The sequence below is a fragment of the Epinephelus lanceolatus genome, chromosome 12, assembly GCF_041903045.1.
Source record: "Epinephelus lanceolatus isolate andai-2023 chromosome 12, ASM4190304v1, whole genome shotgun sequence".
NCBI lineage: Eukaryota > Metazoa > Chordata > Actinopteri > Perciformes > Serranidae > Epinephelus > Epinephelus lanceolatus.
The window spans coordinates 25631503-25648718 of record NC_135745.1 but is presented as its reverse complement, the minus strand read 5'-3'; the positions used below and the strand labels follow the sequence as shown (position 1 = coordinate 25648718).

Sequence of the window (17216 nt, the reverse complement as noted above, 5' to 3'; positions counted from 1 at the left end):
GCTGATATCTCCAACAATCTGCAGCTCACACCAAAACAATCTAGACTGATACATAGCACTACAGGTAAGAGGGAAAATGTGTGGTTTTGTTTTTAGAATGAACTGCCCCTTTAAATCTAACAACTCTAACATATTGTTCCTTCTTTGATTCTGTACAGACTATATTACCACTATGAATAACCAGAAGAACCTTGACCTTTTACATTTATTATGCTTGTCTTGCACAAAGATTCTTTCAGACCAATCAGATTCCAACACATTCAGAAATAATCACACTGAAGGTCAGATTTATTTTACCTTATCTTTGTGTGGGCGGTATGTTAAGATATGTGTTTGCTTTGAGACTGGAGAGAAGGAAATAAAATCTCCAACAATGTTTTCTTCCTCTTCTGAGGTGTTACTTTGTCATTTAGCACATTTTCACTCCGCTGGGAGTTGGTGTAGCATTTCTTTTTTTCTAAATGTGTCTGGTAAAGAATCTGTTTCTGCTGATAAACACAGTGTGAAGATGGGGCCTTGCGATAAAACAGGTTTTCCTATTAGCTGGTCATGGATGGGGGAGCCCTGAAGCTCTTGTCTCACTAAGCCAGAGTGTGAAGCCCAGATAGTCCCACTATTCATTATCAAGATGTGCGGTGCACACATCAAACGCACCTCTCACTCTCGGTGGTGTCATATAAGCAGCACTTACAAGAGATTGATGTTTTGTTAGCCAGCTGGATCTCTGCATTAAGAGAGAGGCCTGGAGGCGGTTAGAGCCACAACCTCAAATTTGTCCAGAGGTTACTGTGGTAACCATTTGTGCTCTACCATCGCTACCTTTGCCATACTCACATGCTTTAACGTCAGTGTGAGGATTGATTTGAGATGTATATTGGAATTTCTGTGAAATCTTCAGCTGGAGACAAATGCTATTATAATTAATCATTGAATATACACTGTACACATGTGTCTGTATCCATCGATAGGTCACTGAAATATTGAAAAATAATGCAACTGGACGTTAAATCTCCCCTTTGCTTTAGTTATTTTCTAAGAGGAGACTTTTCACCCATATTTCCATTAAGAAAGTGGTTTCAAGTTTCAATTATAATCATAAAACTTTTGTTCAACTAACAATAATCCTTCTGTTTTCACTCCTTTATTAATCATTCTGACTGATAATAATATAAGTTCTGTAACACTGTGATACTGTACAACCACCATATTTCCTTCAATGGTCACTGTACCATGAAAATCTCATACTGTTGCAACCCTATTACAGTTAATACAGTTATTTTCTTCGTCAATGAATCTGTTGATTTTCTTGATTAATGGTTGAGTTGTTTGCTCTATTGAATGTCAAACAGTGGTTAAAAATGTCAATCACTCTTTCCCAAAGCCAAAGATGACATCCTGAAATGTTTAGTTTTGTCCACAACCCAAATATATTTAGTGAACTGTTATAGAGGGGTGAAGAAACCAGAAAATATTCATGTTTAAGAAGCTGGAAACAGAGAATTTTGATTTTTTTTTTTTCCTTAAAAAAAAAACGTCATTAATCCACTATCAAATAAGATGGTGATTAATTTTATTTATTGAATTGAATTTTTCTGTATTTGACAGGGACAATGCACACCTTCTTAGCTGCACTGGAGTTAGCTATAAGCTAATTTACATCAGTAGTCCCTGAACAAGAAGTAGAGAATAACAACTCAGTTAAAGGTAGGATCTGGAGGATTTTCAAACAAAACAAAATATAGACATATACAAATGAAATCCTGCTTAATCATCACCTATGGGCTTCTACTCATGTGTGATGGTGACTCCTTTTGCAGAGCTCCTGCCCTTTAACTGTATTTTGATGTTTTTGTGAGCTTGGACCACTTCTGGACGGAGATTTCCCCAGCCAATGAGAGAGCGCAGCTGCCGTGCCCGAGCGTGTCCGAGCGTGCACCAGCGCGAGCCTTGCCTGAACCTCTTCTGTGAAGCTTTCTTCCGTACCTCCAGGCTCCGTACACCCGGGAGAGTTGAGCCTGATAGGAGGGGCCAAATTTGAATGTGTGTTTACAAACAGCAACTGGAAAATCCTCCAGACCCTACCTTTAAGAGAATTAAAACTGTAATATGAAAACACAATTACAAGACAGAATACATTTACTTTACAACAACAAGGACAGTTCAATAGTTGACAACTAATCGATGAAAGTCATTGAGAGAGTAGCCAAAGAAAAAAAAACTTTTAAAATGGCACTGGCAAGTTTTGATGCAGTACTGCCATTTGAAAATGGCCACCGCAGCAGCAGAAGAAGAAGAAGCAGAAGAAGAATTAGTAGTAGTAGTAGAAGAAGAAGAAGAAGAAGAAGAATTGGTAGTAGTAGAAGTAATAGTAGAAGTAGAGGAAGAAGAAGAGGAAGAAGAAGAGGAAGAGGAAGAAGAAGAAGAAGAATTGGTAGTAGTAGAAGTAATAGTAGAAGTAGAGGAAGAGGAAGAAGAAGAAGAAGAAGAAGAAGAAGAAGAATTGGTAGTAGTAGAAGTAATAGTAGAAGTAGAGGAAGAAGAAGAAGAGGAAGAAGAAGAATTGGTAGTAGTAGAAGTAATAGTAGAAGTAGAGGAAGAAGAGGAAGAAGAAGAAGAAGAAGAAGAAGAAGAATTGGTAGTAGTAGAAGTAGTAGAAGAGGAAGAAGAAGAAGATGTAATAGAAGAAGTAGAAGAAGAAGAATTGATAGTAGAAGTCGTAGTAGAAGTAGTAGTAGTAGTAGAAGAAGAATTGGTGCTAGAAGTAGTAGAAGAAGAAGAAGAAGAAGAAGAAAAAGAATTGGTGGTAGTAGAAGTAGTAGAAGAAGCAGCATTGGTATTAGTAGAAGTAGAAGAAGTAGAGAGATAGATAGAGAGATAGAGAGATGGAGAGACAGAGAGAGAGAGAGAGAGAATAAGTAAAAAGAATACAAACTTAAGAATAAAAACACAGCAGTGAACTGATGGATGGATGTAGCCACCATGACATCACGCGTTGGTTTTTAAAGCCTCGAGTTTGACATTTTGGCTCTCAAAAGATGGATCTGACTCATATGTGATGGAGCCTTGCAGACAGCCTGTCACTCATAGTGAGCATGTCCCTAATTATGTATAACTTTAAGCCTTAATAAAATGTTAACGGGTGAGTTGTATAAAACTTCACCTCCAGTACAGTTGGCATAAACAGGGAAATTTGCAACGGAGAACAATACCGTTCTCATTTTAAAACGGAGGTCTACGAGTTGACTCACTTTTGGAGTCAGCCTCTAGTGGCCATTAGAGGAACTGCCATTTTTGACATCTGTGAATTGGCTTCATCTTACAGCCCCGGAGGTTGCCGCCTGCTCATGATGTATATATTACATGTTGCAAGTTCTAATATTCTACTGTGATTGCAGGTTTTTACAGTCCAGTAGCTGAATAAAGATAAAGATGCAACCCATATGAGCTTGTTGTATATTGGCTGTATCCAGTGTATGTGGTACTATAAAGTGATTTATTGCTTGTGTGTAGTGAATAATACAGAAGATAAGGAACTTGGAAAAAAAAAAGGAAAACTAAACCACAATTAGATTGTCCTCCCTTATCATTAAGCCCTGAAGAGTATTCTCCTCCTGTTGTGTTTGTATGTGTCTACGTGTGTCAAGGCAGCAGCGTCCCTGTCTCCATTACATTCCCTCTGTTCTGCTCATCTTGTGATAACACTAAATCATATCCCCCTCAGTCATATATATTGCTTTTTAGTGTGGTTTAGAAAGGAGTTATATGAGCATACTGGGCCCTGTTGATGAAAAGCTTGTCTGTGCTTGGGATATTAATGAAATGTGGTGTGGCTTCATGTGGCCTCCATCTTTGCGTTGCTATATTGAAAATCATTCATCACACGCCCTCTGTCCCAGGCAGCGCCCAGCACAGAGTGTGCATGGATAGAAGTAGAGCTCTGTACCGTAAACGTTAGTGCACAATGTTTTTAATTTCATGCATGCTTCTACAAGAGGATTTAGTAAAATTTGTTTTTGAGCATGTCCTCTCTTTATTAGACAGATGAAAGTGGAGTTGTGTAAAACTGATGAGGTGAATCGCAACCAAAGGTCTTGTGCTGGTTTCAACCACAGGATGTTGTGTTCCTCTTGTAGGGATTAAAGGGGATTTACAAGTCCAATTCCAAGTGTGTGTTTATGTGTGTGTGTCTCTTGCAGCCCTGCTGACGTGTCGTCCCGATGAGTTCCAGTGCGGTGATGGTTCCTGCATCCACGGCACCAAGCAGTGTAACAAGGTCCATGACTGTCCCGACCACAGCGACGAATCTGGCTGTGTCAACGGTGGGTACACCTGTCATGGCTGGCTGTGTGTCTTGCTGCCAGAATTTGTCCTCGTCTCTGCCCGTTCACCTGTCTGCTTCTTTTATGCACGTGTCTGTTTGAATCTGTCTTCCTATTTGTTGGTCTGTCTGCAAGTATTTATATTTGATTCTGTGTGTATCTGCCTTTTGCACACGTTCTCTTTGACAAATACTTTAACTTTTGCGACAGGATGTGTGTGATCTGAATAATCCGGTTGCCTCCCAGCTGTATTTATGGTAGAAATAAAGGGAATTTAAGACATAGCTGCTATGACAATACATTCTGCAATCCCCTTTTTATTCACATGTCCGCTTTATATTTGCTCTCACTACTTTTAATTTTTTTCCCAGCTTGTGGTTTGAGTTGAAATCTGACATCAGATTGTGAAAAATGTAATGAACATTGACAAATAGCAGATTTAGCATCTTAATGTTGCAATCCTTAAGGGGACATATCCTCATTTTCAGGTTCATACTTGTATTTTGAGTTTAGAACATACACTGACTGGCCACTTTATTAGGTACACCTTGCTAGTACCAGGTTGCCTTCAGAACTGCCTTAATTCTTGGTGAGACAGATTCAACAAGGTGCTGGAAACATTCCTCGAAAGACTTGGGTCCATATTGACATGATATCATCACACAGTTGCTGCAGATTTGTTGGCTGCACATCCATGATGTGAATCTCCCGTTCCACCACATCCCAAAGGTGCTCTACTGGATTGAGATCTGGTGACTGTGGAGGCCATTGGAGTACAGTGAACTCATTGATACCGCGTGCATAAATTTCCAGTGTGGGAATGGCGGACCCCGCCTCTTACAATGAGAGCCCGGTCACACTCGGAAGTCATCGAAATCCCGCGCTTGGGCCACAAAGTTGGCTGATGTTTGCCTGCCTGTGGCAGATTACAGGAACAGACACAGTTGGTATAAAACATTTTTTGGTTAGTCTTCATTTTGCAACGTTTATGAAAAAGAAAAAAGTAAAAACTGAGATTTTGTGATGACATTTTTAGCCTTCAGCTCCAAAAATGTTTTGGTCCTGAGCTCACAGCCCTGTGAATATTTTTTTCTGGATTGTTATACATTTTTCAGCTGATGTACTTTTCCCAATTTGATTCTTCAGCTCAGCTTTACAATTTCTAACAAATCTGATTATCTCACAGCTGAATCTACAACTACACTGAATGTGTCAGGAACCGACGAAAAAAGGTGTCCTTTAACGTCGGCATGATACGCGGCCGGTTGCTGTTATAGTTTAACAGTGCCTGGCGGTAAACATGGCAATGGCGAAACTTACAGCGGTGAAAGTCCAAGTAGGGCGGGTAGTAGGGGTGGTGGATGGGTCCAACAAACCACAACTTTCACCCGAGAGAGCGGTGTTTGCGTCCCGTGAGATTCTAAAGCCAAACCCTGTTTTTTCCTAAACCTAACCACATGCTTTTGTTGCCTAAACCCAACCATGTGTGTTCGCTGTTGAAGGAAAATAAATGCCAATTTGCAGCATTGTACCCATGTAGTGCTTTTATTTTGAAAGAGACTGTATGGAAACAGTAAATTTCCTGTGACAGTAGAAGTGTATTTTGAAAGAAGACAATGCATGTAACAGACAGAATTTGACACGGCGTCCCAGAACATCAACAACCAATGCACCCAGGGTACCTTGCACATTGTATGTGGACGTGGAAACCAAACGTTAATATGTGACAAGTGAGAATGTGTTGACAATGAAGACTACTATATAGAGAGGTAATTACTGAATGTAAATATAGGCTATTGCAGGAGAAATGCTGACCATAACTCACAAAAACTGGAGTTTGATTCCATGACATCCACACAGATTTCCTCTAAACAACCTCATGTGGGATTTTTCTGGACACTACTGACTATGAAATGAATTACTCTAATGACCACTGATGTTATGTTGTGTTGATCCAGCCGAGTGCTTTTCGCAAGCTGCAAAATAATGTTACAGGAAATTAAGCCCTGGCACTGTGAAACTGGACCAAATTAAAGTTTGGTTTTTATTACACTGTGAGATGATATGAATATCTGAGTGAGAAGTATTTTTTTGCTAGCACTTGTTTCATGTGAGCCTCCAGTAATTTGGTGAACCACTGGAGATATTCAATTTGACTTTACACACTTTTGATGCGTGAGGTTCTGAATCAGTTTGCAGCAGCTTATGCAAATACATGTTCATTAAGTTTTGTAGTGTAGATTCTGATCTATCTTTTGCTCTTCTGCTGCAGCTACCAAATGTGAGGGACCCCTGAAGTTCCTGTGTAAGAACGGAGAGTGTATTGATAGCTCCAAGGTGTGTGACTCTGTCAAGGACTGCAAGGACCGATCAGATGAGCCCAAGAAGGAGTGTGGTAAGAGAACTTTGCTGCACACAGGTACCTGGCTGTAACTTGTGGCGTCTGTTAACACACAGTTTTACCCTTGATGCAGTGGTATAAAATGAGGTAGAGTGCGTCAGCAGAGCTTTTGTCTCAGCCCTGTGCTATGAGTGCATTACACACACTATTGTAAATGGTTTTGAGCAGTTAATGTAGCAGCGTAATCGTGTTTGCCATAACAAAATGCGACTACCTCCCTCCTATTACCTTGCATTTCAAAGGCTTCAGAGGCGCACTCAAATTAGCAGCAGCCTCTGTTGATCAGAACAAGAGCCTGCATGTACTAATTACCATCAAAGGGGAGGAAAAGACTTCTCCTGCTCGGCAATAATCTCTTTCCCATCTCTCCTCTTGTCTCCATATATGCCTTCATCTCTTAAAAGTCCCCCTCTAGACATGCTTTGAAATACCTGTACTAATACTAATATTTTTTAAACATGGTTTTCCCGTATAATCATTGAAAGAAAACTCTGAAAAGGGGCTGGAAGCAGATCTACTCTTTTTCCCTTAAAGAGAAATTGTGGCCCTCACCTCTGCCCTGCCAGCCACTGCTGCTTGTGGTAGGTTGGACGACAAGATGAAACTGTTTTAGAACTTTGCAGAGAAAAGTTGCAGTGGTGTGAACTGGCCGGTCTGAGCTCGACTCAAGATGGCTGATGGTGTCACCTGCAACTCAGCTGGTCAAATCGCTGCTCGCTGGTTTTAGAATGTAAAGCTTGTCACCTGTCACCTAGACTCACAAGTCAGTCTTTAGACGCTTTGCTTAACTAAAGACTAATGACTTTCTCCCTGATTTTGTTTTTAGATGGGTGGATACAATTTAAAGAGTTTAAAAAACCTCCCTACGTTGCAGAACCAATCCACAGGGCGGTCCTTCGGTGGCTCGCTGAACTCTTGTGCTCGTAAACATAGTCTGACTGCCTTAAAAGTTTGAAACAAAGTCGCTGTAATTCCTTCATTTCCACAATCTTGTGGACTGAGCACACGTTTGATAAAACGGAGTTAAATCTCTCGGCATCCATTTTCAAGCTCTCTGTGTGTTTGTTTCCTTGCGGACGAGAAAAGTAGGAGCGCACATTTCCGGGAGGGCGTGTCCTTTTAAAAAATGCAAGAGGCATGGCTTTGTTGCCGGCCGTTTTCTCCGGTGTGTTAAACACACTTTAGAAAGGAGTGTCCCCAGACTATCAGAAGGTGGAGATCTCTGATTGTCTGGTGGCGGGACTACCTGTCACCTGTTTGCTTGCTGTAGCAGGTGCTCCATCCCCGCTGAGCCCTCTGTTTCCACTCTGTTTCGCCCTCTGTTTGTGCCGGTGTCGGACGGTGGGTCTCTGCTGCTGCTCGCTGTATGTGCCTATGCCCCCTCACACACATTCACACACATGTAGCCAGTATCTCACTATCACTATCCTCATTCATATTTTAAAAAGCTACAAATTACATTCAGCCACAAAATAAACCTGAAAAGCTGCAAATCAGAACAGAAGTACAGAGAGCTGTTGCATAGAGATGATACACCATCTCATCAAGTTGCATTGGTGTGAACCAGCAGGTTTGTAGAACGTAGCAGAACAGCGCATTGCAAGTGGTTGCCTGTTTCAGCTCGTCTCATCTGTCTATAAAGATCACCATGTTGCACTGCCTTGTTTCCACAGTAGCCCAGAAAGGTCACACCAAACCCTGCCTCTAGATAGGGCCATTCGTGTTTTTACAGCTGCCCCTCCACAACTAGTACATCAGAGAAACACTGATGTTTTGTGTGAAACTGCTTTATTAAGCGTTTAAAGTGGTTTAAATCACTGTGTCTGTTTGTTTTGGAGAATAAGAGACCTTTGTGGAAACGTTGGGTCCCGATATAAACCTCCTCAATGTCTGGATTTTAAGTTATGAGAAGAAAAGGGGAGCACACATTAGCAGGCACTAAGTCAGCGACTCCTCTGCGATGTGTTAAACAGCGTCAGAAAAACACTTATTTGTAACATGAAACTGCTTTAGTCAGTGTTATACCGGTTTTAATCAACAAGTCTGCTTGTTTTGGAGAGGAAGAGACTTATGTAGATAATTCGGCTGGCAGTAAAAGCCTGCCGAAAGGCTGAATGGCTGGCTCATTATCATGGAGCATGGGGGATGACTGATTTGTTACACTGAGGTGTCGCAGTCAGCCTCGGGTTGGAATTCTGTTTTTATGAAAAATAAAGGTATGGCTGAGAATTACGATTCTGTAATTATGGAAAAGGTCTGTAATAAAAGTGTGGACCCAAAAGTTTTCTCATGCCAAGTGTACCCAAGGAGGCTAAAAAGAGCACGTCTAAAAAGCACCTGAGTGGACACCATCCCTTTCTTTATAGCGCCGTCTGCTTTAACCCTCCAACATCACAGCCCCAGTTACTTTTCACATGTCATACCCCATATCTCCCATGGGGTCGAAGAGCGTGTTCCAGATGCAAGTCAGTACAGTCAAGGTCAGACATTTTAGGGCACATGTAAATAAGAAAAACACAGCATTATTAAGTGGAATGGGACTTTAACCGATAGTACCGACCATGAGCAAACTAAGTGATGTCATAGTTAAAGAAACAAATGGTGTGTGTAATTTTGCTCTGTGCTGAAGAGCTCAGTAAGAAAGTTTGTAATGGGAGGGAGTAGGAAGCAGACACACACCCTCATAAAATGACAGGACATCTCAGAGGAACATGAAGTTGAGGAGGGAAAAGTGACAGATGGCAGAGTAGACTGACCTCTGCCAGGGATGAAAATTACAAGACTGAAACAGGTATTCCAGAGAGTAATTCTCCTCCCTTTGTCCCTCGTCCTCCTCCTCCTCTACCTCCGTCTCTTTCTCCCTCTCTCTCCTCATATCTGCCTCCCTCTCTCCTTCAACTCAGGTCTTGTTCTCAGCTCATTAAAAGCGTGTCCACACACACCTAGCTCATCGCGCTGCTCGCTCAACCATTTACTCGCAAGATGTTCCCCCAAACAAAACACACACACAAAAAAAACCTACACACAGAGAGAGAATGATACTCCCCGCCGCTCTGAAACACACTTAGACGTAGTTGTTTGCTGTGATTGCATTTGCCGCATCAGCCTTACATCAGGGGAAAGTAAAGACGGTGCATTTCTCTGTGCTCAAGCAAATATTTTTCACTGTTTCCCATCTCATTAGAAATAATGGCATTTTTCCACAGTACTGACTCATTACTCGGCACACCATTCATTTCTTAACACTGCACCATCACTTCCAGCCACACTGAGAGGAATGGATGAAAATAGCTTGTCCATAATGAGTTACCGTGGTGAGTGAGAGATGGGGTAGAGAAGGAGAGACGTCATATTTGTTTGCCCATGGGAAAATGACCTCTAAATCACGGCTGTCCTTGAAAGTGGTCTAGAAAGAGCTGTTCATGTTGTCACACGGCCTCTCCTGAGGCATCTCTGTTACCCACCCAGCCCCTCTCAAAGAAACAGGAATGAATGAGTCCTCGAATACAGCCACATCTCGGCCTTTCTTCTGTCTGCAGTTAATTCTGAAGCGACATGAAGGGAGTTAGCAGGAGCTACTGTGAGTGGCAGGTTGCTGTCACCCATCCAGCTGAATTAGAGATGGGAATTTAATGCTGGCGGTTGCAGCGCTCCAAGTCTGCTGGCACTTGCACAAAGCAAAGATGATCCCACTAAAGTAACCCTCACTCAATCTTTAGAGAGTCAACTTTAGCTTTCTTTATTTTAGTTACAATAAATAAAGAATAATGTGGAGTAGCTGAAAGCTAACTTTCCTCTAAGCTCCATGGATGAGCTGCGCAGGTCACCTTGGAGCCCTGCAGTCAGTGTGCTGCCTGTGGTGGGTCTAACTTTTGTGTTTTAGCTGTATACTTAATGAGGACCACACTTATCAGGACTGACTTCAACATTTTTTTTTTGCAAGGCACAAGAAATGGTTTCAGCTGAAAAACAAAGCACTCACAGGGTTTCTTGCATAAATGCCCTTTGTGCCTGTGACAGTAACAACATAAACAGCACAAGCCAACATGGTCTCAACAGTCTTCAGAGCTATATCGTAGGCAGCTGGATTTGCTTGAGTTTCCTGAAGCGGTTTCACCTCTCACCCAAGAGCCTCTTGGACGAGAGGTGACACGTCTTCAAGAAACTCAAACAAGAACCATGACCTGGATGACTAAGAATCTTCACCAGCATGGTCTCAACAACGTTAGCATTGCAAGCTACATGGCAGCCCTGCTAGACACGTCTCAGCCAACTTCTCTTTTAAATTAAGTCAATAAGCGGAATTGCTTTCTTGCAAAGAGTAAGATAGGAAGACTGATACCACTCTCATATTTGTAGGGTAAATATCAAGCTGGAGCCAGCCACTGGTTAGCTTAGCTTAGCACTAAGACTGGAAATGGGAAACAGCTGGCTTGGCTGTGTTTAAAGGTAACAAAATCCACCTACCAGTAGTAGTCTAAGAATGTCAGAGTAAGCCAATCAGAGGCAGAGTAGGGCGGCAATGCCTTCACGATCTTAGGAAATTCACAACACAAATTCACAACAGGGATTATATACTTGAATATTTATTGGCCAGGCACAGTAACTTCCTGCAGTTTTGCCATCACCATGAGATTGCCAGGCAAGCAGCCTTCAGCCCCATTCGGACAGGATTAGTTTAACATGGAGATGTGGGGTAAAGTAATTATTACCAGGGATTTTGGTCCTGTCCGAACGCGCCATGTCTATGATCATTACGGATAATGTCAGTAAAAATTACAGCAACTTTTACCTTCTGTAAAACGGTCCAGTGCGAATGCGATCCTCTTTTTCAATGATGGAGGCGCTTGAAGAAGCATTCGGTGTTGTCGGCAGTCATGATAGTGGACATTCTTCGAATAATCGCATAGCCCTACATGGGAGACCAATCAAAAAGGTCGAGAAGAAAGCACTTTTCAGAGCCACGAGACTTCTGGTTGTGTTGGTAGGCCTAATATAAATCCATATTGCTAATCATTGAACACAATCCTGATCATGGGCAATATTTCATATTGGGCTAATCATTAATTATTATTATTATCTTTCAGCTGATGCTTACAGGAAGCAACGTACGGAGATTTCTTGTCCCATGCGAATCGGACATTTATATTACAGACATCCTGTGGTAAACTGACATTAGTCCACATCCCTATGTAAAACTAATCCCATCTGAATAGTACTTTAGTCTCTGCAACACTGAGAGTAAGGGGCCATGTCCATGTTAGGCTGGCATGTTTTTTAATGCTTTGCAGTGGGAGCGCCCCATATTTAGGCTGTGCTACAAACACCGACAACCAGTTAAGCGTTAGCGCTGAGAGTTAAAAAAGGTTAAACTTTGGTTAAAAACGCCACGGTTGACACTGATTGAACTTTGGCAGTAGGGACAAATACCACAAAGACAAGCCGTCACATCTTACATGTCCAAATGCTGAACAACAACAACAATGAAGGAGAAATCTATTAGTAGACAGTATGTATATTATGTTTCCTGTCATGAACCCACACAGACCTGTGGATCCTTCCTCTCTCCCTGCATGCTTCATTGTTCCCAAAGCGGGTACTCAACCTGGTGCCAACATGTTAACTTCCATGGATTTTCCATATCATAGCAACCAGACGCAACCGAAGCATCTCGGCTTAGTTGTTCCTCGTCACATGACCATCAATGCAAGTTGCCATGTTACAAAATTTTTACTTGTTGCTCTCGCCTATGAACTCTCAGTCTGCACATCTCTCCTTTCCATTGCTATTCTGTTGCGAGGGCTACAGCTTTAGTCCCTGTTTACCTCCTGTCAACTACTGCATTAACAAATATTATATATAACAGGAAGTACAAAGGCACCCTCCCAGAATGTTAAAAATGTATATATATATATATATATAAATGTATATTGGCACAGCATTTTAAGGAATATAACACTGTAAGCGTTTGCCTGTATCCTTTCAAAATAAAGGTGGGCATGATCTAAATCCCAACCAGATTCTATAAGAATTTAATACCTTGTTTATTTAGCACGATAACATACTACGCTGATTCATACAAAAATAAACAGAAGGAATGAATTACAAATTTATGTGGTGTGAAAACTCAGGTCATGGTATCTAAAGGTTACTGTGTTATTTCAGTTTGGTCTATATTCAGCTAATGAAGCTTCCTTTTGTCTTGGGGAGTTTGCAGATGCTTTGCTACAGGCCAACTATTTACTCACACACACACACACACACACACACACACACACACGCTACGCTGTACAGTAGCCCTACTTTCAGTGACTAATGATATAAAGCTCCCTGGCTATTGACAAATGTGTTACACTGGATCGGGTAGGACGCTGTTGACAGAATTAAGCACTCTCTTGTATTGAGGAGTGCGGTTTCTCTTGCAGCTTAATCCATTTTTCTCTTTATCACCCCTTTCCAGTTGTCAGTCGTTCATTGTGCAGCCACGCTTAATTGTTTGTGTAAAAAAGCAAAGCCTTTATGCCGCTGAATGAATGTTGGAGGGAGTTATTTTCGGGTGATCTTAGCTTTCACTCGGTTGGCTTACTTTGTATGATTCATTCAAAAGAGAGGTTGCTTTTTTTTAACGTGAACATGGACATGAAAGAGTGCTGAAGAGCTTTACACATGGTTAAAGTACACTCCTGATAACTGCTAAGTCACTGCATCAGTGAAATGATAAAGGATACTTCAGCAGTTGCTACATGATGCAGTGAACAAAGTTGTGGAGGAGATAAAAAAAAAAAACCTGACCTAAAATTTCCGCCAGTGACTTTTTCTTGCTATCAAGTGATTCAGAAAGCCATTATGTGCAGCACAATCAAATCTGCCTGCCTCTGCCTTCTTTATTGTGTGCCAACCTTGTGCCAGCTGCTTTGACCTAGTTTAAAATGAGAGTGGTTGTGTTTCTACATCTTGTTTTTTTTTTTTTTTTTTTCCAGCTTCTTTCATTCTCCGGATGCTTTCACATCACTCTGCCTCAATTTAAGCAGCGCGCCTGTTTAATTTAGATGTCCTCACTCACTCTTGTGATGGATCCTTATGGGACACATCAGAATCCCAGTTCACAGCATTAATCCCCCCTACACACGTATTTCATATCCCTGCAGATGGACATGATTCTCGGTTTTAAGAGCTTACCGTGCGTGATGTTGTGTCTCTTTGATTCCCTTTTCACTTTTGAGAACATCTGATAAGGATTTCAAACAGGATGGGAGAGAGCTGAGCACAAGAGCCGAGTTAAGATGAAGATTATGAATTTGATATCCATTTTCTTTATCTGTGTGCCACACGTTTATATACCTTTATCAAATATCACAAGTCATTCCACTGCACTTTAAATACTGTACAGTAAATGAGGCAGAGGCCATTTTTGAAATCTGATTTTGGCCTTTTAAAGGTCCAGTGTGTAGGATTTAAGAGGATATATTGTCAGAAATGGAATAATATAATATAATAAGTTTGTTTTCTTAAGCATATAATCACCTGTAAATAAGTAGCGTTGTGTTTTCATTACCTTGGAATGAGCCATTTATATCTGTATGGGGGGCGGGTCCTTATCTACAGAGACAGCCTTGTTGCACCACCATGTTTCTATAGTAGCCCAGAATGGACAAACCAAATACTGGCTCTGGATAGGGCCATTCATGTTTTTCGCGTTTTTGTGTCTTCGCGACAGCCACCACAGTTAGTAAACTCTCGCTCTCGTGATGAGAGCATTGGAAAAACGCTGAATTTTTATTAAACATGAAACTGCTTTATTCAGTGTTTTTACTGGTGTCAGTCTCTGGGTTTGTTTATTTTTGAAAGGAAAGAGACCTCTGTGGATAATTCAGCTCCCAGTAAAAACCTCCTGAACACTGAAGGCATTCTACCCAGGAAAAGTTTTAGCTGGTTGCAATCTGTAATCCTCACTGCTAGACGCTACTAAATCCTACTAAATCTTGCACACTGTTCCTTTAAATGACCTACTGGGTGACCATAATGTCCCTATCTCTCCTATGATTTGCTGCACTTGAACACCGGCTTCTTTTCTTTGTCTCCCAGGGCTGAATGAGTGTATGATCAACAACGGCGGCTGCTCCCATGTCTGCATGGACCGACCGATCGGCTTTGAGTGCCAGTGCCCCACCGGCTACCAGCTTTTGGACAAAAAGACTTGTGGAGGTAAATAAAGAAACTTTAGATAGACAGACAGAAAGTGAGATGCAAAAATGAGTGGCAGGTTGGCTGCTGACCCAGCTACTATAAGTCTGTGTGTGTGTTTGTGTGTGAGAGTGAGTGTGGGAGTGTGTATATGTGGTGTATTGCTTTGGGCAGCTTTCAGCTCTCTAGCTGTCTGTCTTTGTTTAATGTGCCCAGCCTGTCACTCCCACAGGGAAACCAGCACAGTCATACTACTCTCTCCCACACTAACACTCATACTCAGATAAACACACACACACACACACACACACAAACTCTGTCCTTCACACCCTTCCCCGTCCTTTTAGCATAAATGTTTCTCCATCACACCCAAGGAAAAGGCTTGAGATCTGCTGGGAGGAAGCAGAACGGAGAAGTCAACAGGGACACGGCCGGTCTCCCTGTCGACTTCTTTCTCCCCATTAACTCAAAGACAACATGTCTGTGTATTTCTCCAGCACTTGCAGTTATGAATGTGCATATTTACTCATCCATTACAGCCGTTCCTTTCAGAAATTCATAGCTATATTTATATTCTGGGAATTTAGTTGCCTCTCTTATCTAGTGCAGCTCATGAGGGTGAATTAGTCAATGTCTGTCTCTGTCTAAACTGGACTGTCTCCCTGTCTTTCGGTTGATTGATAACCTCTCTTCCCTCTTCTTCCCGCAGACATTGATGAGTGTGAGAACCCTGATGCCTGTAGCCAGATCTGTATCAACTACAAGGGGGATTTTAAATGTGAATGCTACGAAGGTTATGAGATGGACCCCGTTACTAAGACCTGCAAGGCAGAAGGTGAGTCGCAAATCCTCAGCGATGAATGATACAAGTTGTGTGGGACAGTAAGATTTAAAGGGATGCTTTGCTGATTTCCAACCAGCTTGGTATCATAACATCTGGCTAATTTTTGCTCTTGGGCTGTTGCTCGAACTACAGGTTGCACTTCCGCAATTATTCCTCATAATTGTGTATGATTGTTTGTTACCAGGCAGCCGCCATATTGTTTTCAGAAGAGCCAAAACCAACTTGCATTACGACACCCACCAGCAGGAGTGTTTATTGGTTTCGTTCGGCGCAGCAGTGCATTCTGGTAGTTGTAGGTTTTCTACATCTTGAGTCTTTTTACTCTGTGTTCTCCAGTCATGTAGATGTTTCAAAAGTCTTTGCGTCTTTCTACTGCATGGACAGCCTAGTTTTGTAAAAAGACCGTCTTTCCAGCAGTGAAATACTTCTTTAAGTTAAGGGTTCTTATTTTGAGGCCGCAGATAAGAACCAGTGATGAGTCAAAATCAGGACATGGATCTGAATGGATGCCAGAGATTCTGAATCTGTTGTGATTACACTTCATGTTCCTGTATTATAGGGTAAATACAATATTTTGTTACTTTCCTCGCCTCTGCGCTGGCGATAGCCGTGGCTGCAGGCATTATGTTTTCGGGTTGTCTGTCCTTGTGAGCACGATATCTCAAGAAGAGTTTGAGGACATTTCTTTAACTTTGGCACAAATGTCCACTTGGACTCAACGATTAACTAATAGATTTTGGTGGTCAAGGTCACTGTGACCTTGCATCTGTCTCATTCTTGTGAACGTGAAATCTAAAATGGCCGTGAAGGTATTTCCTCAAATTTGGCACAAACGTCTACATGGACTCATGGATGAACTGATTAGATTTTGATGGTCAGAGGTCAATGTGGCCTTGTCTCTTTCTCATGAATGACACCTTCAGGGATTTTTTTTTTTTTTTTAAATTCGGCACAAACATCCAACTTGGACCTGGTTAAAGTTCAGAAGTCACTACGACCTCACAAAACCTGTTTTTGGCCATATTTCAAGAATTATAACAAAAACTAGTGCTGCACGATTTGATAAAAATGTGATTGCAATTTGAGTGGACAGTATCACGATTTGCGATTGCGATTACAATATAATACATAAATGGTATCATTAGTCTTCTTGCTTGATTCAGTGTTTCCCCTACATTATATTAGGGGACACTGACCTGACCTGACATAGTTATTGTTATGGACAGTGTGTAAATGACCATCAACAGACTGCACACAGTCAAACACGCTGCTCACACAGCAGCGCAGCCTGGCACTGTAGGCTACACAACGGAGCAAGCCTGTGTTGCGTTCAGGCGTTGTCACGTAAATGACAAATTCCAGCATGTGAATAGGCCATAGCACAACACAGCAGCATGTCAAGTGGGCCGAAACCGAGCAAAATTGCTCATTTTTTCATTTGTTATTATATAGTTTGTTATGGAGTCCA

The 17216-nt window shown here is 41.7% G+C and overlaps 1 protein-coding gene across 3 annotated transcripts in view; it reads left to right on the top strand.

The window, feature by feature from the left end:
- LOC117272206 (low-density lipoprotein receptor-related protein 8-like) overlaps positions 1 to 17216 on the top strand; it is a 195592-nt gene that overhangs the window by 139035 nt on the left and 39341 nt on the right. For all 3 annotated transcript variants that reach the window (XM_033650997.2, XM_033650998.2, XM_033650996.2), the window contains exons 6-9: positions 4197 to 4319; positions 6592 to 6714; positions 14806 to 14925; positions 15614 to 15739. In XM_033650997.2, the coding sequence (XP_033506888.1) occupies positions 4197 to 4319; positions 6592 to 6714; positions 14806 to 14925; positions 15614 to 15739 (492 nt within the window). The remainder of the gene's footprint in view (positions 1 to 4196; positions 4320 to 6591; positions 6715 to 14805; positions 14926 to 15613; positions 15740 to 17216) is intronic.